General features: G+C 40.5%; 3 protein-coding genes and 1 long non-coding RNA gene across 8 annotated transcripts in view; 3 read left to right on the forward strand and 1 right to left on the reverse strand.

The window, feature by feature from the left end:
- Nucleotides 1–53: 53 nt before the first annotated feature.
- Nucleotides 54–2,483, forward strand: LOC146463403 (uncharacterized). Its single transcript, XR_014856911.1, has 2 exons — nucleotides 54–1,689; nucleotides 2,381–2,483. It is a non-coding gene; the product is annotated as an uncharacterized LOC146463403 (long non-coding RNA).
- A 2,518-nt stretch (nucleotides 2,484–5,001) lies between these two features.
- On the forward strand, nucleotides 5,002–6,078 carry LOC146463404 (adenosine receptor A2b-like). Its single transcript, XM_085084445.1, has one exon. It carries the CDS (start codon nucleotides 5,002–5,004, stop codon nucleotides 6,076–6,078), a length of 1,077 nt encoding a protein of 358 aa, XP_084940571.1.
- Nucleotides 6,079–14,568: 8,490 nt separating this feature from the next.
- On the forward strand, nucleotides 14,569–16,073 carry LOC146463405 (octopamine receptor beta-1R-like). The gene has a single exon (XM_085084454.1). The coding sequence runs from the start codon at nucleotides 14,826–14,828 to the stop codon at nucleotides 15,789–15,791; it is 966 nt and encodes a 321-aa protein (XP_084940580.1). The 5' UTR covers nucleotides 14,569–14,825; the 3' UTR covers nucleotides 15,792–16,073.
- A 3,973-nt stretch (nucleotides 16,074–20,046) lies between these two features.
- LOC146463406 (kinesin-like protein KIF15) overlaps nucleotides 20,047–25,554 on the reverse strand; it is a 49,173-nt gene continuing 43,665 nt past the window's right edge. For all 5 annotated transcript variants that reach the window (XM_085084450.1, XM_085084451.1, XM_085084449.1 and 2 more), the window contains 7 exons: nucleotides 25,055–25,239; nucleotides 24,121–24,208; nucleotides 23,543–23,580; nucleotides 23,317–23,388; nucleotides 21,900–21,993; nucleotides 21,359–21,469; nucleotides 20,047–21,097 (listed from right to left, as the gene is read on the reverse strand). In XM_085084450.1, coding sequence (XP_084940576.1) covers nucleotides 20,900–21,097; nucleotides 21,359–21,469; nucleotides 21,900–21,993; nucleotides 23,317–23,388; nucleotides 23,543–23,580; nucleotides 24,121–24,208; nucleotides 25,055–25,239 — 786 coding nt within the window. In that variant the 3' untranslated portion in view covers nucleotides 20,047–20,899. The remainder of the gene's footprint in view (nucleotides 21,098–21,358; nucleotides 21,470–21,899; nucleotides 21,994–23,316; nucleotides 23,389–23,542; nucleotides 23,581–24,120; nucleotides 24,209–25,054; nucleotides 25,240–25,554) is intronic.

A 25,554-nucleotide genomic window follows, 5' to 3' on the forward strand; every position in this document is an offset into this window, starting at 1 on the left:
AAATCGTAAAATCGTGCAAATTTTTGATTTTAAAGGAGCCTTCAGAGATACGTACCATTAAATAGTGTCATACCAAGCTTCGTGGGTTTTATTGTAGTTATATTGAGATAGCATTCTCTGGTATTCCTTTCTTTTCTTTTTTTCCCCTCCATTTTTCCGAAGAAACTTTCGCTTCCCGCCGAAGAAAAAATTTAGCTTAGCGACACCTGGGGCGATCGTTTTCCATACAAGGTCAAACTACGGTATACAGCGTTATATGAGCTGGAAACCGGGATTTAGTGAGTCAATCAGAACGCTAGGATGCATTATCCGGGGCTGAAAATTTAATAATTCTGAATTTTCCACACTTGAAGAAAACATACGATTCTGATGGGCATAAATTGGTTTCATTCTTGCTTTTGCCTGCTTTTTTCTACCTTAAGCATCAGGTTGTTCTTGAATGTCTGTTACAATGTAATTTACAACGTTTCCGAATTATGCCGAGTCAAACCTTGAATAATTTAATAATGTGATATTAGCTTTTGAGCCGATGAAATCCCACATTGTGACCTTTCAAATGAAAACTACTGAATAGTACTTTTCTATGGTCCTGTTTATTAAGCTGTACAATGTGGTTCTATGAAAGTTTAGGATATGTAGACAAAATTCCAAATTGTACCGATTCAAATAAAAGCGATTTTGAAACACTTTTCTTTCGCACTCTTTATTATGCTATATTTGTTCCAAAACCTGTTGGGTCTACGGACATCCTATTAAAATTGTGATCATTCACATGAAACCTATCGAGCAGTACATTCCTGTGCGGGGCGCTGTTTGCTTTGCAGTCTTGGTAGTTCTGTTAAGCTTTTGACTCGATGTAGATGTGGTACTGGACATTTTGCAGTAACGGGACATCCAACTCAGTTTGGGAAGCATCACAACCCTTAATTTCAGAGTAATCGCGAAACAAGCCATAAGGTGTTAACGCCACCTGTGCTTTCGAATATGAAATGAGCTTCAGTTTATAAAGGTGCGAAAAGCAATTTCCTCCATTAGCTAAGCTAGCCTATTTTAAAGTGGTGTGTTTAGCAACCTACAATCAAGGACAAACCTTTAGCGAAATTTACGGTGTTTCCCTCCCTACGAGAGAGAACGATGGTACACGCGAACAAAAAGTCTTCGTTTCCCGTCCCCCCTTACAATGTTCACCCGTATAAAAAAAATGCCTTGTGTGAAGGGGTTAATCCCGTATCTATAGATCTCACTGCAGAATTGGAAACGTGAAAATGATTAGGAAGGGGTGGGGTGAGTAAGATGCGTTTTAAAAGGATAACATGAATGCTCTTGCTAGTTTCGACCTCTGCACGGCTCTTAATTATCCGAGATGAATCTAGTAGAACATCTACTTGGATCACAAGTTTAATAGATTCATAGTAAAATAGAATAAAGGAAGTTACCTAAAGTAGGACGAAGTGGCTTTCGAAATTAAATTTCAAAGTTGACGAAGATTCTTCAGCGTCTACGACCCAGCCTCCAGCAAATTGCTAGGGTTTATTCGATACAGGACGAAGAGTTTTTCCTCATGTACTTTTCTCCGGTGTTTTACTCCACCATATGGGAAATCATTAGAGATTTACTGCGGCGAAAACCATGAAGAGAAGGCAGGAAAACTTCCCTTTACGGAGCAATATTTTGCTGTTCGCAGAAACGGTCACCGGATCAGTCGAAGGTGGGAGAGAGATTTTTGCATATAATTTGCAATGCAGACCAACATTTCATAAAAGTGCGGAAAGGTACAAATGGAAAAATTTTTTATACCACACGATAAATTATATTTGCAGTAAATTAAGCCTGTCTCAACTGCGAGCAGCTGAATAAAATTCCCTGGGTTAAAAACAGTTCAATGTTTAAAATGTCAAATGAAAGGTCTTCTTACTGAGAAAAAGCCATTGTTGCGAATATCATACTCACAAAATTATTCCTGTTTGCTTTCATGTTTCTTGGAACACAACAATGTAGAGTATCAAGGCTTTTTGCTCACGAGCGTCCAGTAAACAGTTTCCGAAACATTGAAGTTCACGAGGCCTTATTTAAATTTCCCGCCGATGTTCTCAAAGCAATGACTGTCAGAATTTGTCAGTCCATGCAGGATATTCGAGAATATAAAAGTACTATTTAATCAGTCCCTCTAATCATCTGTGGGAGACGTCTGAAGGCCTAATTAAAAAAATTTAATTTTAAAACAGTGAGCGTCTTTTAGTATCACAATTAATTTACTGAAACATGCCTTTTCCAATTTGTCAGCAGGAGTTTGTAACGTTAGTTTGCCGCCCACTGGCACTTTAACATCATCTGTTATCTTTACTGTAGTCCACTAAAAATGGCTAAAAAGCAACTTGAGTTCGACATACCTTTAAACTTCCAATTTCTTCTTCTCTTTCCCTTAAAAGAATAGAAGACGCTTCTCTTCTCGATTTATTTAGCAAACTTCTTTCTCTCTTCGGCGAAGCTGGGAATTTTTGTTTCCGAACTGCAGCCTTCCTTTGTGACGTAACAGGGGAGGAGAAACGCTCGCCAGTAAATCAGCCAATCAGATTCTTTTGTAGCCATGTGATGTGAACGCCGCGCTGTCATTTGTGTTTGGGCCCAGGTTTTTTGAACCTGTTTACCACGTTTGCACAACAAATTGTATTTGCGACCAGGCGCTTGCAAACTGGAAGAAGATGTAAAACGGAATGACTTTGATGCAGCATTGTTACATAGCACGCGGTAAACTTTTAACGAAGCAGTTTATTCCGGTAACACATTGCAAGTTTTAACTCGTTGCAGCAATAAAATCTTAAGTGAAAAGTAATCCGCGTGCTATGTTGTGTTTAAAATGTTCTCTGTAACATAACTTTAAGTTTGTTGTGTAATGGCGCGTTAGAGGAACGATCACATTGAAAACCCAAGTTTTTAAACTCGTGTAAAATTATTTTGTTCTACGTGTTAGGAAGCTACTCGAATATAATGTACAAACCGTTGTTGACAGTCAAACCTTTCTGTTTTCGGACAATATTACGTTAAAGGAGTCTGAAATACCTGAGGTCTTTTATCTTTCTATTGTAATTTGAAAGAAATCAAAGTGACTTTCAATTTTTCCCGTAAAACCGCCGCCAAAGCAAGTGATTTTCGATTTCCAACTTTTCTTTGTGACGTAACAAAGGAGGAAAAACGAGCGCGCAAATTTCCAGCCAATTAGATTCGTCTTAGCTCACGCGAAGCAAGCACACGCAGCGGCTTCAAATAAGCGCCGGCGTTGTTCTTTCAAAATAATAAACTCTTTATTGTTCCCCATCATGATCAAAAATTCAAGTTATTGGAACATCTCAAGGCGATCCATTTGGTAAGGTTTTGTCTATACCGCCCTTTTACAAACAGCGAGAGCCCTGGAGATGAGTTTAGGATCGCTGCCGGATGTTGAAATGGATGAAGTCGATCCCAGGGTCTTTGCCAAGTTGGGATGATGTCATCCGCCGCTGGAAAATCTGCTGGGATGTCAGATACGCGTTCCAAGATCCATTCCCTGGTCGATCGACTGTCCCTTACAATACCAATTACCCTAGCTACGTGTCTTTCTGTTTAGTATGTTAGCCAGCTGTCGTTCGAGTCCTCACGCGCGTTTGACGAAGTCGGTAAAAGGAACCCGGCAAACGAGTCATCTCGACGATAAGAATGGGACGACAGAAGGGAAAATTGAGTCTCTTAAATTTTCGTTTTCCCGCCTCAAGTGCTTTGGACCCCATTGTCAACCTACTCGAAGGGCCACGTTTTCACTCTGGCAAACTTAATTCCGCGCAAATAAAATAAAACTAAACAAACTACAACACTGGCATCATCAAACATCGGAGATTCAACTCTTATTGGTAGCACCTCGTTTTTTCTTCTATTCATTCATATTTATCCGCATTTATTCGTAGCTACTGATTTTGGGAGTTTGAGAAAGTAATGTGTTCTGAATTGTAATTTCAAGTTGTGATTTCTTAAACAATCTTTTCTTAATTTCAGAGTGAGTTTCAGCTATCCGAGTTTTCTAAAGAAATGATTTATTTTAATTTAGCAATTTGCGTAAGATAGCAAGCTTCCTAAACAAGCAATTTTCTTTCAATAAAATTCTAACGAACTATTTACTTTTAGCCGCGAAACACTCGCACTCCTCCAGGAAAATACGCATACTAATACATTTTCTGTATACTATTAAAAGCTTAAAAGCTAGCTTTCCTCCAGGTTTTCAACACCTTCAAAATTCGTGAACTCAAGGCCTTACATTGGTGCCTTTCATAATTCAGAACTTAACTGTCTTTCGATTGCAACTTGGGAAAAGTTGACATCTTCTTATAGTTCCGTTTACTTTACTGTCTAAGAATTACTTATTTGAGTTATTTCTTGAAATACAGAATTTTGCACAAATAAACATAACTAGCATTATTTAAGATTCTTTTATTTCTGAGACCACGAACAGCTGAAACTACCTCATAAGATCTAAATTATATTATTTATCTTTGGTGTTAGCCATCGAATTTTATGAATATGCAATGTAAGCATAAATAGAAACGACCTTCGTGAATAAGGAGACTTGAGAATTGTACTCACAGCAGACCCATTAAAAACTTCAAGTCCAGTCGAAAGTTGCGGTGAATTTTACTTTCGTTGCTGATAAATCTGTTTGGTGACATATTTATTGTAAGGTTCTTATATAACAGGTGTCTAAACTCTAAAATGACGAATTTCAGCATGCATGGAGGTTTTTAATCCACTTCAGTGTTCTTTTATGCGTGTGTTCACTGTACTAGCAAACTTAATAAAATGTAATGTTTTTCCTCCATATCACTTTAATTTGGAACCATTAGTGGCCTATTAGGCTAACTAACACCATAGGCGGAGAAGGTAATGATCAGTTTCATGAAGGCAGCTGGTGGCACCTTTTAGTGTGGTTAAAAAATTGGTGAAGCAAAACAGCAGCAGTAGCAAAGGACATTAATAATGGCGAGTAACAAGTCTGCGATGGGGGAGGAGGAAGGAAAGCAAATGTGCAGCCTTAAGAGCTGCCTAAACGGAACAAACCTAAATTATACTTCAGAATGTTGTAGTGATCAACACAAGCCGGCGTTTATAGCGGAGCGGACGAAAATTATCCTTATCAGTATTCATGTGTTTCTGATAATCGTTTCAGTTTTCGGCAACTCTTTGGTGCTTAAAGCTTTACACAAATTTTCAAGCCTGCGAACGGCGTCCAATGTGATTCTGGTGAGTTTGTGTGCCGCGGACAGTTTGATCACGATCACTTACATACCTCGCATTATCCTCATCATCACTCTTCGTGACGAACCTTGGAGTCGGAGTAGTGTTCTTTGCATGGCAAGTGCATGGTTCAGTTTCTTACTCTTATCGGTTATCATTCTTCATCTCGCGTTGATCAGCTTTGAGCGTTTGATCGCCGTCAAGTTTCCCTTGAGGTACAAAAGCATAGTGACTAATCGCCGAGCGCTGATCGCTGCCATTGCCGTGTGGCTGTGGGTTTTGGCCGTAACAATCTTCATGCCACAAGTCTTACGACTGAACAGCAAGGAAACATACACTCTCCTTCGACAATCTTTGCATCCATGTTCCGAAACCAAAGAAGGCCGTCCGGACGAACTACCACCGTCAACCAAAGGATATCTGATCTTCTTGGTCACGTCAATGCTTGTCATCCCTCTGGTGATCATTCTATGTTCATACAGCTACATCTTCATTGTATCCCACAAGCACAGAAAACAGATCAGAGAACAAGGCAACACCCAAGAGATTATCACCGCCATCAAGTATGAAATGAGAGGTGCTCGTACTCTCGCCATTGTGGTAGTAGTGTGTCTTCTCAGTATCTTCCCTTTGATGGTGGTGTGGGGCCTCCGTTTTTCCCACGCGCTTCGTGTAAGTCAACAGCCAGAACTTAAGTATATAAAATACATTGTTTACGACGTTGCGTTTGGCTTGAACGCCATCTGTAATCCCCTCATCTACGCCTGGAGAAATGAGAAATTCAGAAGCTCATTTCGAAAACTACTGAAGTGCGTTTAGCAAGTCAAACGGCATTTTGCAGTTCTGGGTGAGGTCAGCTAAAAGCTGTGTTTTATAAAATCCAGAAAAAATGGTCTGTTAAATATAAGGATAGCCTGCGCGCGTTCTTCCCCACGGATTCTCGAGCAAGGGAAAGACTGCTCACAGTCTAATATAAGGAGGGAAAACGAGCCATTGAATTCTCGCTGTAAAGAAGAAATTTTCGAAGTTTTATATGAGACAACATGGTTAAAACTTGCGCTTTACGCGCAGTAAGCTACAAACACTCTTACGGATCAAAGATGAACTGTTATATTTACCGTCTTGTGCGCAAATGTGCACTTCCGATATTCAAAAGATGAAGGTTTAGTAATGACAGCTTTCGAAACGAACAGTTTATGTAATCATTAGCTCTAAGATTGTGTTTAAGGCAACTGTTTTGCCAAATATCAATTATTTGAGGCTTATTTACGTTTGAAAATATACACCGTAACCGTCTAGTATTCATTTTAGTTATCATGTGTAAGGTTGACTTCCAAAAGAAGTAAGCGATCTTTATTTAATATGTAAATATGAAACCAGTCTCTTAAAAAGGTCGCTTTGTAGTATTACTGAAGAAAATGAGCAGAAGTTATCTTAATGCAACTGTCTTCTGTCTGTCACTATAATTTATATTAAAAAAAGTGAACAAAAGCCAAGGCTTGAAATCCTTATTTCTTAGAGGACTGAAGGGCTCTGAGGTTATTGTCGACCATCCAATGACCGGTTAAAGTTGTGAATAATTTTTTTTTAATATATTGCTGTATTATAAAATGGATTTTGCAACTTTGCAATATATATTTTTTCGATTGAAAGCAATGTCTAGAAGTGTCACTTGAAGGTGCCTATATGAATCGCAGATCTCCTCACGCCTACCAACACTGGTAGATCTTTTGCCTCATCTCTACATAGTCTTGTTATTTCCCTTGTAAGAGCTTTCCTGGTTTCTCTCTCTCTTTTTCATCGAAAGGGGAGTTCGATGTTACTAGTCGGGGAGCTAGGCCCAGAAAAAAATCGTTCAGTTCAACCCACTCCACAGTAGAGGTTTGACAACGGATTCTGATAGATTGAACGCTCCTGATTAACGCTAGGTACGTTGTAGAGTCGGATTGTGGTATCAGTTTTGAGTTAAGAGGGTGTTTTAAAAGATGACCAGAAGTGCGGCATAAAAACGCGGCTGAACGCAAATTTTGAAATAGCCATTGTTTTGGAACTCAAAACCCCTCACAACTTCACAAAATATACTACATTACTTAAATTATATTTAATTGGGCACAACTAGTGTCAATAAAATGTCACGTGACTGATCACATTATTGTTCCAGTGCCATCACTCTGAGGTCTTGTCACTAGCTCTAGAAGAGCCGTTACTCTCATCAGAGGATTGAATCTCGGCAATTTCGATTTTTTTTAAAAACATTATGTACATTAATGCATTTCTTAGACTATCCTGCGTGTTTCTTGTAATTCCTTTTCATAGCGACAGCTCGAAACTCATACTTAAAACTTATTAACTGAAAGTTATTGACCAAACATATATCTATAAACAAGTTTGAAAGATTGAATGGAAAAATATGTTATACTTTTATCGTGTCTAATAATCTAATAATCGACTAGCAGATCATCGTAGTCGTCTGAATAGTAATCACAGGCCTTGTTGGGGTTATGGCAGTTGTCATCAGCTATGCACTTACACGCTTCGGTCCAGGCCAGTCCATTATTACTGCAGGAACATTTCTGCAAGCGCGAACACTTTGAGCACTGGCAATTAACGAGCTCCGAGATACTCTCTGGGGCTGGTTGCTTTTTCATCAATTGAGGGAACAGGGCATTACCTTGGATCGTCCAGCCGTTACCTGCAGGAGTGGGAAGATCCTGTCGTGGCACCAGTGCCTTTCTCCACACGTAGGCTTAATAATTCGCTCTTTTGATGTGCTGCAGAAGACTGTCTGACGTTGGAGGAAGTTGAAGGTTGATCTGTGCTTTTTGACAAAAGAGTAGATAGCGAGCCTCGTCAGCACTAGTTGAGATTCTATTGGAAACGTTGTACAAACTGCAGATGAAGGCTTCGGCTTTGCTTGCTGTTACTGAATCCACATCAGGGGATTGTCCCACACAAACTAAATGCTGCTGATGCACTTTGTTGTTGACAATAATCTTCCATGCCTTCTCCTTTCCTACTCTAGACAGAGCACTTGTCGAATCACACCCAGTTAACGCGTGAAAGGCAGGTAGGACTTTGCACATCAGTGGTCCAACACCAGCTGCAATCTTGTGGGCTGGGACGTAACGTAAGCGATCCTTCACCGCAGTGCGAAACCACAGCTTTTCACATTCGATCTCGTCATTGTGGGTGAAACAGAGCAGTAGCACATCAGTATTAGGGGATTGAATGACAGCCCTCTGTGCATCTCGACTGGCATGTTTGGCGTGCAGTAGCATTCTGGTGTCAGCTTCTTCGTGATTACAATACAATGCTGTAACTTCGGTGCACTCCCCGTTCTTGATCGATAATGCTAGCTGCCCGTCCGTCGCTCCTCCTACGATGACGAGTTCTTTGTGTGCCGGCAGACGTTGTTTCGCTATTTCAATCCAAGCCTCTGTGAGAAAAGTAGATAGGCTGACTTTGTTCGCAGCATTACTATTGTACTTTGGAAACTGCTTGGGGACTGGCGTGGATGCCCCATGGATCCGCACTTCTAACGAGTTTGCCTCGCCTCGTTTTGGCCGTTCACCGGCCTTGATGGAAAGCTGCCAGTAGCGATCAAATACTACATCCAATCCATGGCACCTTTGTTGATAGTGAGCTGTGAAGACTTCAAAGTACTCAGTTGCCATTTCTCTGAAGGTCGTTGCTCCAGCAAATCTTAGGCTTTGCACTAGTGCCATAGCATCTAAGATTTGAACTGTTAGCATGGCCAGCCGTGGTTCTACGGTCACATAAGTTTCCAGAATATGGAGTAGATGGCTTTTGGTGGTCTTCCTGAGAGTACTGTCGGTGTGCACCAGAGAATATGGAACTGTTTAAAGCTCATAACAAAGGATCTCTCTCACGTCGACCTGCCGGAAATTTGCAACGATCAGCACTCTTCCAAATAGATCCCCGTCTTCAGTCAACGTCACAAGTTTCTCGTTGGTTGATTTGATTGTTGTCTTCTTTGTCATGGACGACAATGTGTTGATCTTTAGGTTTGGAATAGCATCCCGGAAACTGACAGTGTTGGCATTGAACCGTTGTTCTATGAAACTATTCATCTGTGCCTTGCCCTTTTCTTCACTTGCCAACCAACAGCCGTTCAGCTTCATCGGCAGGCAAAACAACACCAGTTGCGATGTTACTCACAGAGTCGCTCTCTTCAGCAAACGGGTCTTTCATCAATCCTGACTTGAAACAGGCAACTATCTTCTGAACATCGTTCTCGTCACGCTCCACTCTCTTAAGCACTGCTTCCTTGTGGGTGCCAATTCGGTGCGGATCGTCGGTTCCACACATCCGCCTAACTGCCGAGGTGATTACCGCTCTCTCGTGGCAAGTCACAACCACCTGTGGAGCACATCTGCGTTCAAGCTGATCCCAACAATACCTCCTTTAGATTTCGAATCTAAATTGATTGACTGTTCTAGTGCCATGTCGGTCCATACACTAGAGAAAGGTTGGCTTGAGCGGTTTATGACATGGTCGCCTTCCATGAACCTCTGGTAGACTGTAGGGTGCTTCTGCTGCAGTTGTTCCATGTCTGCTAAGTAAACGGGAAGCCAACGGGAATAGTTATAACGGTCATGTGCGAAGAAATACGGAGTCATTGAAGAGGCTGCTGCGAGATGAAGGCACCAATTTCCTGTTCGTTCTGCCTTTACAAACTGCAGAAGCATCATGTCCATGCGTATGGGCTTGTCCCAAAACGAAAACATCGGCGATCGAGCTCTTTCTTGTTCTCGGAAGGTTTCAAATAGCTCCATCACGGTCTTCAACTCAACTGTGATACTCGTAGATCTCTGAGGGACATCCTCTTTACTCTTTATTGCCAGGTGGAATGATTGCATACTGCTTACAAGGCCCTTCTGCTCCAGATTCGCCTAATGAGGGTGTTGACACTCAGTGTTTAGCCATCGAATGAATTCTGCCACATTAAACGAAATAGCGCCTCCATGGTTAGCTTGTGTTCCCTGACTCCTCGATTGTATGACTTCCCCTTCATCAGGGAGGTCACAGGCATAGGCACCGGACTCAACTAAGGCTTCTTCAATACCCGAGCTCTGATATCGTTTCCCTAAGACCACTAGGAAATTCAGAGCAATGTGAAAACCGCCTAGTCGAATGAGGGTGTCGGGAAATTCGTCTGGATATTTCTGTATGATTTTTGGAGTAGATCGCCAGACCAAAGGAGACAACCACGTCTTTCTGATCAAAACTAGTGCATATGTTCTGTGCTTTCTTCATGACTGTTTTGATAGTGCTGAACTCGGTGGATGACGCATGTATCATTGCGAAGTGCCCGATAACAGTCGGCCGTGTGGTATCTGGAAATACCAAAGAGTTATACCCACTCCAACCTGGTATAGTCTGCTTGGTGGTTTTCTCTTCATCTTCTCGCGCAGGGTCTTCTGCAGAGAACAAATTGGTCGGAGAAAGACGTGTTACTGCCTACGTCAGATCCATCGCGCATGTATTCATCTGTTGTGGTGAAGACTGCCCCTCCTGGTTTTAATTTTCCGACGAAATCTTTTGCGGCGGGTCGTTTGCCATGGGCCCGAACATAGCTTTCGACACCACCCGATTTGCATTTTAGTTTTGCATGTGGAAGTACCTTTCAGATTAAAAATATTTGCCGTAGACCAAAATTTTCCAATTTCAAATACCATAGACGCTAAATAAAATAACATTACACACCGAATGTGAATGTACTGATGAAATAATCATATATGTGAACTGCGGATGAAGGGTCACTGTAAGAAGTTTCTGAGGGAAATGTTTTGAATTTCGCGGATACGTTGTCAGCGTTGTCAGAAATATAATTCATAGTGTACACTAATGCACGTTGTGGTGATACTTAGTTCAAACTGTTTGTATTCGATAGCTCGCTACTTCTTGTATAAAGTTTGTACAGACATAATTTTAGCACTTACCTGTCAAAGCTTTCGAGAAATAGCGAGCCAACACGCAGCCAATTTTGAATCTTGGCTCGGTATGGAAATGAGGCTGACTGATGTGGTCTTGGAAATCGCGCCTCAAAGCAGAAACAAACCTGGCAATATTGCCAAAATAGGTGTAGAAAGCTGCGATAAGGGGTAACAAAACTCCGAAATCGAAAAAAAAATCAATATAGTCTTTTAGAAATACTTTTAAAAAATATTACAAGTAGGTGGTATTTTTTTCACTAACAATTTAAGCAGTAATCTCTAAATGTCTTTCATGAAAAAAAGAACTTAAATAGATAATTAAAAATCCATACTAATTTCTAATGATTATTCTGTGCTTTCTTTTGATTTTTAGCAATTCTCTCTTGTTTGGATTCAGATTAGACCTAAACTTTTAATATTTGCGTTCAGCCTTGTTTTCATGCTGCACCCTTTTAACTCGAAACTGATACCACAATCCGACTCTACAACCTACCAAGCGTTAATCAAGAGGGTTTAATCTATCAGAATCCGTTGTCAAACCTCTACTGTGGAGTGGGTTGAACCAACTCCTTAACTAGAGGCTTTTTGGACCCCCGGCTCCACGACTATACCATCAGCAGGAACCGCAGTGGCTATGATAAGAACTCTGTTTTGTTTTTGTTTTGTTTTTTTTTTCTGGAAAGTGAATATCAGGCATACGGTGATGCATCTCAGCATGTTTGTAAAGTAAAACGCCATGAACATTTCACCTCCTCTCATTACGATGATCATTTCAAAGGGTCATTGGGAGGTGGTCGCTTACGGGAAAGATCAACAAAATAAGCCTAATACTGGATTGATTAGTTAATTACATAAAAATTTTACCTTAGCAGCTAAAATTAGGCAATTAGAAACTAATTTATTTGATTTTTTCACATCTATTCATTCTTCTGAGGAAACTTTGTATAACATTTCGGAACAGATCTGTCCCGTTTACCTACAGATCTAATTATAGCCATCTTCTCTGTCTGTAAACTGTTATTATCTGTCAGCAGTCCGGGGTAGCGTCATTAAAAATTGAACTTTTGTCACTTCTAAGTAATGATTTACTAACGATCATAGGTGATTATGTTGGGTGGTCGTTTACCAGAAACAGAAAACAAAAGAATATGTGTAATTTCTGGCCTAAAAAGTGGTCGCGGTCTCTTAAGAAATTTGAGTGGAGGTCGCTTACGAGAGAGCTCTTGAAACAGTATTTAACTGAGAAACAAAACGGTTGTTTACGAATTAGAAGTGGTCGCTGACGGGAGGTGGTCGCTTACGAGAAGTGGTCGCTACGAGAGAGTTGACTGTTGTTGATTCTATAAGGATGCTATAGCGCTGAATTTTTCTGCTTTGCGTTTGCCATCTCGTTATCTCTTGCTTCCAGACGCTGCAGCAAAATTAGTCTGTGCATGCGTGTCTTAGCCATATTTTCTGTACCAGCCGTACCAAGAATCCTAGCTTCAGAATTCAGCTTCAAGATCAGCTATTACTATTTATAAAACTGAATATATCACAGAATAGCTGCTTCTTTGAAAATTTCGTCGAAGAAGGGATTGGAAATACATAACCAGTGTTCAGCGTCCTTGCGTGAATCAAAAGGAATACGTAACAACGTGTTGAAAGAGACTGGAAATGAAACAGCCGCGCCAAAATGTCTCAGGCTGCAAACGCCATACACTTTATAATGAATACGAGTTGTGATGGGCATTCTTTTTTTCTATAGTCACGTAGGACTGAAAAAAATAAAAACATAATTAGTAGCCCTGCCTGAGCCGAATAAATATTTGAATGAGGAAGACAAACGTTTTGGACAAAAATTGAGACAGCTGCACGAAGAGGGGAGATTAGTTGAGTTTAGATGACAGGAGCGAAGGCGTCTGCTAAGAATATTCGCTTGATAGCTTGTCTGAATAATATATAGCTTGCTAACTTGCAAAACAGGACGGCGAATCCAAACGATCCACATTGGCAACAACAGTTGTATGATTCACACCAAGTCAACGTTCAGTTGTAGTTTTGCATGTAGTAGCAAGATAAAAACTGAACTCACTAAGAAAAACGTGTTTATTATAAAAAATAGAAGGCATTCATCCGATAGCAATCGTTTTCTCCCGGACAATGTTAATGACTGTCCAGTAAAATAAATCCAAAAATGAATAATATTTTTTTTACAGAGTTTTCACCAACCAGGAAGCCTTTTCATCCTTTTTGCTCCCTTAATTTTGCATGAACTAAAAGTCAGAGATGACTTACCCCTTATTGTTTTGGCCGAAAAACGAACGATAGGCAACTTCGCTTGGAAGTATGTATCCCGGAAATTTGTAAATAAAAGATGAAAACACAAGGGTATTTTAAACAAAAGAATGGTTTCTCAGTTCTCTGTTTTCCGCCATAATTTAGCTATTGTTTTTCGTTGTTTTTTTTCTAGACGACAGTATTTTAACAATGTAACTTGTAAATTAAAGACTTGCGTGCCTCAAGCTTATTTTTGTTGACGTAAAACACTAAAACTGTAGCTGGGCCCCCTAAATTTTGCTTAGTCACAAGCTCTAGCATCCAAAGTCATCTTTCAATTTAACTTAGCGGCTATAACAGTTTGCCAGAGATCCAGTCTGTCTTTATAAAATTGCCCCTCGAACACAATACCACAGTCGGTGGAGTTACTCCCTGTTGTTTTGGATGACAAATGAATAAAAAGCATCTTTACTAACATACGAAATGCAAACATGACGAATTTTAAAAAAAAATGCAAAGAAAAGAAAATTGTTCTCAATTCTACATTTTTCATCGTTTTGACGTTTTTGGCCATTTTTTTTGAGGTTTTATTAAAACTTCTACAAATAAAACGTGTCTGTGATGTTTAATCTGTCCATTGCACAAGTAAGCTAACTGAACCAGGCGACAGGTGACTAAGTATAAGTCATCGTTCAGTCGATTCAGACAAACAAGATCGCTAGCCCCCCAGTTTGGGATCTAACGTCGCAAACTTTGACGGCTGATGGCTATGGCATTGTTGATTATATTAAAATTCAGTTCTCAATTCCATTTTTGAACTTGTTCTGCCTTTGCCAGTCATCTTTTAATTGTTATTGAAAAAGAAGGCTTTATTATAACGGCATGATTCATATAACTCCATTTTTTTATGCAAGGGTTAATTGCTTTTTATAAAAAATCAATATTTACTTTTTAAAATGCGAATTATTTTGAATGGATATAAATTGAAAATGGAAGCTAACCAATGAGATGTCACTCTCTCGAAGTGGAGCATTTGTATGACAAAGTTTCACTGTTCACTGGAATCACTCGACAGTAACAACGAACTTCGATATACTGAAATTACAAAGTCGACATATACTAAAAAGTATAAATGGGAAACTTCATCTTTCCTGTGTAATCAAGGGAAGAAAAGCCAAGGCAGCTTTGTTATCCTTTACGACTTCTTTGCTTTCATAAATTTAAAACAACTGTCCCCACGTACTTGATCATTGCCGCGATATCAAGGAAGGAAGCTAGACTGATTCAGCAAACAATTTCAAAGTTTGAAGCTACCTTGACGAGCTTTCCAAAGCAACTCTCCCGTGAAGCATGAATTCAACTGGTCTCTTAGATGGTCGCCTTAAACACGATATTCTGACCGGAATGAAAGTTGGCTTCGTTTTCATGTACGCTGTCCTCATACTTGGCACTTTTTTCGGCAACTGTCTCGTCATAAGAGCGTTCAGCAAATTTAGAAACCTGCGAACGGCGTCTAACAGCATCGTGGTAAGCTTGGCAATGGTGGATCTTTTGATGGTGGTTGTCTTTATTTTGCAGGTCATAAACATCCTTCTCCCGAAGGCTCTTCACAAACCATGCATCCTAAGGTCGACTCTAGCCTTTTCCTTCAATTCCATCATCATTCTTCATCTCGCGTTGATCAGCGTTGAACGTTTCATCGCCGTCAAGTTCGCCTTGAGGTACCGCGCCATAGTGACCAATCGGCGAGCACTGATCGCTTCCATGGCGGTGTGGCTGTGGGGAATTCTTTTTTCGTATGTTTTCCCCGAGCCATTGAAGGAAAGCGGATTTAAAACGTTCGATGAATTTCGTGTAGCCTTGACGCCTTGCTTCTTCCGCCTTTATAATAGAAAAAAACCTTTCATTTTGCATTCAGAAGCCGTCAAAGCCTACCTAATTTTCTTGCTGTTGACATTGTTGGTGTTGCCTATAGGGATCATCGTGATATCGTACAGTTACATCTTTACTGTTGCTCGCAGGCAGCGAAGACAAGTCATGCAAGAAGAGCGCAACTTCCAAGTGGTGACAATGAAGCGTGAGATGAAAGCTGCCCGTACTGTGGCCATTGTTGTGGGCCTGTGTCTCGCTAGTTTCGTACCGTTGTTGGTGATTTTGTGGCTCCATGTCTTCACCTCAGTAACAATTAGCCCACGTCAGTTGCATGTCGCTTACACTGTCGCAAGTATGAACGCTTGTTGGAATCCTCTCATATACTGCTGGAAAAACCAGGATTTCAGGAGAGGTTTTAAGCGGCTTTTAAAATGCAATCCATAATTTTTATGTTGTTTTGCTAGCTGTAGCAGCGTCAATTTTCCTGTGTCCTGCGGGTGAAACAAGCTTCACTGGAAAAGGCGTCTGCTCTTGCAGCCTAATTCTCCTGTGCTTGACGTTTATGTGAAGGTGTCAGTGCGTACATCTTTGAAATAACAACGCAAAACCAGGGATTTTCGCGACTTGCTACACTTTTTGTAACAATCTCTACCGCACAGCTTCCGGCATTGTAAATAAGTGTTAGCTTTATGAATTCTGTGCCTAATAAATTATCTATCTATCTACCATACTTGAAGGTGGTCCTCCATCTGAATAAGCATTCAGATAATCAAGGATCTCTTTCTTTTGTCGAAATTATTATCATTGCTATTTCTTCGTGTTTAAGTTTAAATGTAGTTAAAGTCAAAACGCGCGCAACAATAATTTCGGTATGCAGGAAGTTTGTCTCCTGTAGCTCAGTGGTAGAGCATCCGAACTAGTAATCGGAAGGTTTTAGGTTCGACTCTTGATAGGAGCACTCGGATTTCCTCGGTTTCTCCGAGATGCCTGTGTTATTCATTGAATCATGGCGCATTCTCAATAATTTTAGGTATGTAGTCCTGCTCTCTCTATAAAGCCTTGAAACATTCGTTACCTCAACATATGGCCGCAACTAAAGTTTTTTTCGCAGTCACTCTATATGAACGCGTTTTTGCTCGCAAGTGTTGTGTGTTTGTAATTAAGCCATAAATCTAAACTATGTAGGTAACCGAAGACAATTCTGAATATTCTACACTTGGACAAGAAAACGTCAATTCTGTTGGGCATAAAATGGTTTTGTTCGTTTGATATTGACTGCTTTTCTCGACCTTAAGCATCAGGTTGTTCTTGAATGTCTGTTAAAATGTAACTTACAACACGTTTCCGAATTATGCCGAGTCAAACCTTGAATAATGTAATGATGTGATTTTAGCTGTTGAGCTAAAGCCTCTGAATAGTACTTTTCTATGGTCCTGTTTATTACGCCGTACAATGTGGTTCTAATTTTTGGGTAGGTAGACGAAATTTCCAAATTTTACTGATTCAAATAATAGCAACTACGAAACACTTGTCTTTCGTACTCTTTATTATGCTATATTTGTTCTAAAATCTTTTGAGTCTTGACGTCGACATCCTATTAAAATTGTGACCATTCACATAAAACCTATCGAGCAGTACATTCCTGTGGCGCTGTTTGCTTTCCAGCACTGGGAAGTTCTGTTAAGCTTTTGACTCGATGTGGATGTGGTACTGGACATTTTGCAGTAATAGTACATCCAACTCACTTTGGGAAACATCACAACCCTTAATTTGTGAGTAGTCGTGAAACAAGCCATAAAGGTGTTAACGCCACATGTTCTTTCGAATATAAAACGAGCTTCAGTTTGTCAAGGTGCGAAAACTAATTTCCTGCATGAGCTAAGGTAGCTTATTTTAAAGTGGTGTGCTTAGCAACCAACAATCAAGGACAAAAATTTACGATGTTTCCCTGACTACGGGAGAGAATCACGATACGCGCGAACGAAAAGTCTTCGTTCCCCGTCCCCTACAATGTTGAGCCCGTGTAAGAAAAATGTCTTGTGGACTTCAACATTGTTTTGTGGGAAGGGGTGGGGTCAGTAAGATGTGTTTTATACGGATAACATGCATGGCTTCCTAAGTCAGTCACTTTAAATATAAGCAGTAAATAGCATGCTTTGTAGCAATTGTCCCAAGCCCTTTTTGTCCACCAAAAAAAAAACACACTTAAGCATAGCTTTTCCCGCTAGAATTTGAAGGGATGAAAAACAATTTCGACAAAACATGGAAAGATATCTCGTCGATCAAATAACGGTACCTTTCTAGTAAGAATTTTAATGACTTGGCATCAATTCCAATTTGAGCCAGTGCCAGTAGCGATTACTGTCGGATATACTGAGGGTAGAAGTAGGGTAAATTGAAGAGCTCAGTTAGGAGTACAGAGCCTGCTCGGCAAAGCAAGCGCCGCCTTTGTGATGCTAATGCAGGTCTGAAAGTCAGGTCAATGGGCGGTACGATCACCAAAATTGAGATCAACAAAAATCTATTCAGCGGGTCCGAGTACTGAACGATGACCAAGACATAGACAAGTTATCCAGGTTCCACAAAACTTCCCCACCTACAATTCTTTGTATGTTCTCGCCCAGTACTATTTCAAACGAAGACGTTCTCCAGTTGACAAATCAGGATGGCATGACTACAATTTTCATGGAGCGATGTTGGAGATGGATCGGGCATGCATAGTGCATTCAGTAAGGATGTAATGTCGACCTCCTAAGTTGCAGTGCACTGGACTCCAGAAACTGAAAGAGGGTAAGGAAAGAAGGATCATCCTAAAACACTTCTTGGCGCAAGGCAGTTGAAGAAGAATTCCAGTCCAGCAGTACCATCACAGCTGGAGTTCAGTTGAGAAGACGCCAAAATGGAGCGACTTCGTTGACACCCTGTAGCGCTTGAGAAGCAGAAAGAGGCCTTGTAGAATAAAGGTTCTTAGGTGCCAAACCTGGAAAACCGACTCTCCGATCAAACGCCCATCCGAAGTTGCAATGAGCTAGCCATTACACCACCACGCCTCCACAGAAAATGTTTAGCCTGATAAAGGGCCAGGGTTACAGGTCTGGGCCCCACAAGGACATCCCACACCCGTCCTCGCGTTTGTGTTCTAAAACAGGCATGTAAACATCTCTGACTGTTAAACCCTGAGTTGGACCAGTTTTGTCCACCAGTCTATTCTTATGTTCTTTGAAGTACTCCCTTATATTCTTAATTCCAGAGGTTTGCCTATTGTTTTCAGGATCAAACTTCCTAACCAATTGGTTCCTTCAATCAGCTGCCAAATAATTCTAGAATGACAAGAGGAAAAAATTAACTCAATTCTCGAAAGGAACAACTCCTGGTCTGTTCTAGCGCATTTTGGAAACAAAGATGCGAGAACTTGAAAGAAATTAACCTAACATTTTTCAAGTTTCAATCCATACCGGCCTACTGTCTCTGGCCAGAGGCGCTAATCAACAGCTTTATTGCACTGGGGTGATAATTTATTACAAACTTGACAATTATTTCTTTGTTTCTGCTGACAGAGAAACATTTTTGGGTTTTGAAATGACAGCAAATTTGCGTGATACTTCCCCTTTAACTCAGATTCAGATGGTGCACGCAGTTTTTCCAGCATACTAACGAGGTCGCCTATAGAGGCCCAGTAGTAGCCATGTACTAGGCGATCCTGTTAATATTCTGAACGCGCATGTTTTCAGTGAATGAGATCACTTTACTACTTACCGTGTAGCATGAAAATTTTGCGGGTTCTAATTTTTGCGGATTTTGCGGATTGACCTCGATCCGCAAAAATTAGTTCCCGCAGAAAAAAACACCCGCAAAATAAAACGCCGCGAAAATTAACTCCTTTCAGTCAAATTAAAAACTCCACTTTTAATAGATCTGCGCCACTGAGGCGATACATTGGACTTAAACAGACCAACCATGCTCTAGTGACGCTTCTGCGAAGGCCTGCACAGACGTTATTTCACTGTCTTGAAACTTCAACTGAACAAGAGTGTTATTGTCATCGGCTGAGTCTGCTTCATTGCGTTACAATAGGGCAAAGTTTTGCATTTTAGGAGGCCACTCCCAGTTAGGTCTAAAAGTTGTATACTTGCTACATCTTTCACTCAAAAGCCCCTCTGTATGCCTAGAAAGGTTTCAGCTACGGTAATTCAAACATACATACTGCTTTCATGTAATATAATATAGTGTTTGGTTGTGCATAGTAAGCCAGGTAGGCTTTTTGTTTTGTTTCGTTGTTGTTCAGTCCCTTTACGCAGCAAGGTATTACAGTGATATGTCTCTAATATGTAAGTACAGTAAACTGTGACTCAACAAACCGTATAATAAACTGAAGTTAAAAATATTAAGGTTTCTTCCACGTAAATGTTCTGTTGCTTGAACAGAGCATCGCAAAAATTAGTTCCCAGCGGAAATTTCAGTCATCTCGAGCCGCAAAAATTTGTTCCCGCAAAACACAAAATATCGCCAATCCGCAAAATAAAACTCCCGCAAAATTTTCGTGCTACACGGTAGGTGAGATCATTGCCCATTTTAGACCCATTACTCTTTTTTCAAAACAGACAGAGCTTATGACTAAAGACATTTAACGAGAGATGTGCGCGGGTCTATGACTGGGTCCTGAATGCTAAAATGGCATCCCCATAGACAACACAATGAATAAAATCTAAATGTTATTTATTCAAATGCGGCTCATTACACCTGTTTTAGGTGTATGTATGAGCACAGCTTACAAACATAAACTCCGTTAAAATATGGACACCCCTGGCAACATCTCTTTATTTAATCACGCATCCCGTGTATGCTTCTGAGCAAAACAGCCATGTTCTTTTAAAGTGATTGCAAGTCCCATACTCAGAGCCCTCGATTTTTAACCTTGAGGACTTCCATAAAAGAGATGAGCTCTAATCTATGTTGAGAGATGCCTTCAAAACATCGTGTGTCGTGTCTACATGGCTAAATTTCAGATATCAAGTTAATAAGTAATGCAACTTAGCTAAAATAATGACACAGACCGTGAAAAATACGTCCTGTTTTCAAACGCCCCTTTCTACGAATTCTCAGCCGTAAATCTGCTAGTAATGGACATGGATACTAAGTTAAAAACTAAAAATGAGCTCGCCGACGGTAATTTACTTTCAAGAGAGACTCCCGTTAAATCTAGTAGGATGAGCACGTTTTTAAACTCGCGCTGCTTAAGTCTTCACGGGGTCACACTTGTTTGTGGCCTAACATCAAGTAAAGCGTACTCCGTTCAATGTGTCATCGAGAGAAGAAATCGACGCTATTCCGTGAATTTTGAAAGTGCAATAGATTCTCAAAGTACGCGATTACCTCCTATTTACAGAATACCTATTCTCGGAAACAGTTCCAAAAGAACACCAGTACTGTCTGACTCTTCTTTTTTGAAGGCTATCCCCAAAAATGCGTCCACAGGAAACCATACCGCCCGAGTTAAAGTGTCAATACCCTCATAAAGCTAGTGTGAGACAGTAAATGATACAAGTGAAAGTTCAGGTAGAGGCGGTAAAAAAATTTTCTTTCTCCGCGTCTCGTGCCATTGTTGGGCTACTCCCCTCCTCACTGGACGAACTCCCTTTTGACCCTCGTTCCTTCTTTGCAGCCTCACCGCTCTCGTTTTTGTTAGACAGCGGAGCTTTCCTTTCCTTGCAGCTACACTTTTGGGTTTCCTTGATCAACTTGTTGACTTGCTAATTTTAAAGAAACCAAAACAGCAGTTGTTGTAAGAAACACATAAACGACCACAGAAATTTTGCAATCTTCTTAGTAGACGTGAAGCTTTATCACACAGGCACAGAGATGTCCTTTGTAGGAATTTTGTCGGCGTTTCGTGGGTACAAACAAGGTTCGAAAACATTTTACCATATTACCAAGGCTTTTTTTGGCGGTTAAGAAACTATCCTGATAAAACACATTGTAAAGGTCTTAAAAAGACACCTAAAGTAACTTACCTCCTTTAGGGCATTATTTTCCTTCTTTATCGCCAACAAATGTTGTAGTTTCTGTGCGGGGTTTTGGTGTCCCTTGAGTCTCGCGTTTTCCTCTTCGATCTTTTGCATGGCCTGTGAATAGAAAATTAATACACAGCTCGTGAAAGATAAACAAATGAATTTCACTAACACATGGAGAGAGAGGAAGAGAACTACAGGGGATGGTTGATTTTTCCCAACCGCAATTTATTTTAATTCTAGGCACACCGAATCGAACATTCAGTACTCGAATCAAACGATCAGTTTAACTCCAAGAGATTCGACAAACGAACGTAATTGAACTCAGGAACGAATTTGCAACTACAGCAAGATCAAACGGTCAAGCAGAAGAAAAGAAAATTCCTGTGTTCGACCGTGACGATCGATGGCCAAACAAAATCTTGATCCACACAGGGTGTTGAGTGAAGAAACTTCATACCCGCTCCCGCTACCATCAAGTCTCTCCTCATGCTATGAACAACTAATGAAGACCAGCTATGAGTGATAGAGAAAGATCTTATACCTTGTCTAGTTTGAATTTCTCCTCCATTGCGGTTTCCAGTTTAGATTTCAGCTCTTCTTTTTCGTCAAATACTTGCTTCTCCACCAATCTAGTTCTGAAAATGAGCATTGGCATCAGTAGTGGTATAAATAATGGTAATTGAACTGAGTGGAGTGCAATTTGGTCTGAAATCATACGTGTGATTTCAAAATCGAACGAGCGCGCAGCGCGAGTTCGATTTGAAATCACAAGTATGATTTCAGACCAAAATTGCACGACACGAAGTTCAATTACCACTTTATTACACCCACTTTGAAATATTTATTACACCCATTTTGTCAATATTAATAAATTTTTGGAAAAGGGGAAATTTGGGGAACAGAAATTGCAAAATTTCCCCCAAAATGACCTTTTTGCCCTTTATTTTTATGCAATCTGATTAGCTATAGCAGGTAAGCCATGAAATTTGATTGGTTGTCATTATTTCATATTCATTTTCAAGGGGCTAAAAAAAAGGATGCAATTTAGAGGGAAAATGGTGCGATTCGTGAATAAATCGCACTGTTTAGAACCAATCAGATTGCAAGGATCACCAGTTATTTCAAAATGGGTGTAATAAAGTCGAGTATTACACGTACATAAAATTGATATTGGTTTCGCTTTATTCGAGCACGCTTCTTTCAAGGGACAGTGAGAAACAAAATAAGACTTTTGATGGGGTATCGAACCAAAGGCAGTGTTCATGTGACTGGCGAAGAGTGCTCTAACTCTATGTTTTTTGTTTTTTGGTTTTTTTTTTTCTTGGGGGGGGGGGGGGGAAGGGAGGGGGGTCTGCAGTATAAAGATCTGTTTCATGCTCTAGGACGAAATACCTTTTTTAAAAAAATTACAAGAGTGAAACGCTTTCGAGATCTGCTAAAGGAGCCCCGTTTCGCAGAAGCAGAAGCAACAGCCCGTGTCCTCCGATCATGGGCAAGAAATTTGACAGAAATTACATGATGTACAGTGTTTATGTCCGATTTTTATATTCCTTCTTGCCCAGACCGGTTTTAGATATTTCCTTTACTTATGACGGCCCTGTGTGCCTCTTTCTGCAATGAGTTTATAGTGCGGCTACTGTTACCGGGGTCACTTAAACAAAACTGGCCAATCAGATTGCAGGACAAGAACAATGAATTTCAACCAAAGCCGATTGAACCAATCACGAGTAGACGGAAAACAAGAGTTAAAATCCAAAATGTTGGAATTATTCCCTGTTCGTATCATACTGTGATCTGAATGGTCAGTTTTAAGTGACCCCGGTAATAGTAGTCGCACTGTAAACTGGTTTGAGTCCTTCGAGAGGGCGTTTGCGGATAGCAGTTTAAGAAAAGCGAAGAAGGAAGCTTTTGTGGAATTTCTCACAGGTGAGTTTAGATCGAGATGCAACTTTCTATACCTCTCGAGTTCTTCCGTCATGTATTCAGCGTCTTCTAAGGCTGTCTCCATATTCAACTTGGCTGCAGCCAACCTACAAAAGAGTGAAAAATCTCTTGTTGGAGCGGACGACCATTTAACACAGTAACTCAGCTGGAACACTTGGGGTGTCCTTCTTAAAACCAGGTCAATACTTTAAACAACGGTGAACAACAGTCAAGAAAACTGATCATCGTTTTGTTACTTACTCAGACTCAATGGTTTGCTTCTCCATCAGAAGTTGGTCCTGTCAATAAAACAACGATGCAGTTGATTTTGCATGGGAAATGGCATGACTTCGAGCGCTTTCGGGTAAACTTTGTAGCATTCAACCAGTTTCCTATTCTCAAAGCTTCTCGTCTTTCTTGTCAGAAAATATCTTCTCATAACTGAGCGTTAATCACCCAAAAATTACCGCAGATAACAGAAACCCTGCGGAACGTAGCTCGGTGTATTCCGAAGAATTACGATCTTCAATCAAAATTCTTTCAAATTTCATTGACCGAAAGGCTCAAGTAAGTGAAAATCCCTCCAACAACAAGCCCTCCACTAACAGAAGCCCCCACCCCCACCCCTCTGAAAACAAGCACCAAAAAAGCCCTTTAAACGAACAAGTGTTCGAACTTTGAAGATATTTCTCTAGCCTGTGAGAAGGCTCTCTAATAGGATGCGTTTTAGCCTCGCCCGACTAATAAGTTTTCGTAATAAGTTTTCGTAAGTTTCTCCAGATATGTAGCCACTTTGCTCTTCCCGTGAATAGAAACAAAATTTCGTTGTTGTCACTAACCTTAATTGCTGTGGCAGTCCGTTGTTTCTCATCTGCACTTTCTAATTCCTTTCTTAAATTTTCAGCCTCGTCTTTGAACTTTTCTTCTCTGTAATTGTAAATATACCGAGTATATGAGTAAGAAAGACCAAACTTGTTTGAAAAGAAGATGTTCCGCCGAGGAGGTCTCTATTGTGCTGATGTATACAGAGAACCAAGTTAAGGGCCAGAGGAAAGTACGGCCAAGTAGCCTTCACTTTAATGGTTACGTACCCTAACGGATTTTAGTCACAGCCTCTTAAAGACAGAAAGTACTACACAGTAGCTTTCGTTTGAGTGTTTTCGTTTACAAAATCAAAAGTTTGAGCCTTCTTGTACAACATAATCGACAACACAAGAGGACGGAACTGTTCAACAGCTCTCACTTGAACGGTCACAGTAAAGACATTTTATCCATAGACTCGAAGTTAGAACTTTATCGCAACATCATGGTTCGGTTCTATTCTGGTCTCAGTTATTCAAAGTGCGGATAACTTTATCCAGTGGATAAATCGCTATCCAGCGGACAAAATATATTGTTTGGAGTACATTTTATCCGCCGGATAGCGATTTATACATTGGGTAGTTGCCTTCTCTTTGAACAACCGGGGCCTGGTACTAAAGGAAGGAAAGAATTCCACATTGTTTTAAACCCCGACAGAATCACGAAATTGCGTGTTTGATTCAAATTCCAACATTTTAAATGCCCTTTAAATACGAACATGCACAAAAATGTTAACTTGGCCATATTGCAAACATCATTGTTCTCGCAGTTTACCGTGAGAACCATTTTATACTGAGCCATTATCTTCATTCAAAACCAATCTTTTTACCGCTCTTAAAGTGGGCGAGTTTGTTGTGGGCGAATCAACCGCCATTCCACTAGAAGATAATGATTATCCCGGGTGTTATTCACCTTGTTCTAGCGGCATCCATCTCTGCTTCAAGCTGGCAGCTGAGAGTTTTACAATGTGTTTCCAGCAGGTCGTTGTTCCGTCTTAGTTCATCCATTTCCTCCACCTTACATCTAAGTAACTCCATCTCCTCGTTCTTCTCTTGACGATGTGCCTCCAAGTTGTCAATCACTTTCGTCATGGTAACCTACAGTCAAATAGATATCAATCACATCCATCGTCCTGTCTGATCAAAGGCAGCAGCAATTGAAGCGGGAATGTTAGAGCGCATGCCAGCCACATGGCTGCGTTTTCACAACATTGCATTTTCGTCGAAAACGACGAGTGTTAAGGATTTGATTAAGAGGAACCCAGGGACCACATGGTAGATTTGCTCTCATCCTTTTGTATGCAGCGAAATGTAGCCAGGACGAAGCATATAGTAGGCAATTAATGGACCCTGTGTCCCTGCTCTAACAAAAACCCTGGCCTTGAGCAATTCACATGAGCAGTTTTCTTAAAA

The sequence above is a fragment of the Pavona decussata genome, unplaced genomic scaffold, assembly GCF_977016875.1.
Source record: "Pavona decussata unplaced genomic scaffold, jaPavDecu1.1 SCAFFOLD_176, whole genome shotgun sequence".
NCBI lineage: Eukaryota > Metazoa > Cnidaria > Anthozoa > Scleractinia > Agariciidae > Pavona > Pavona decussata.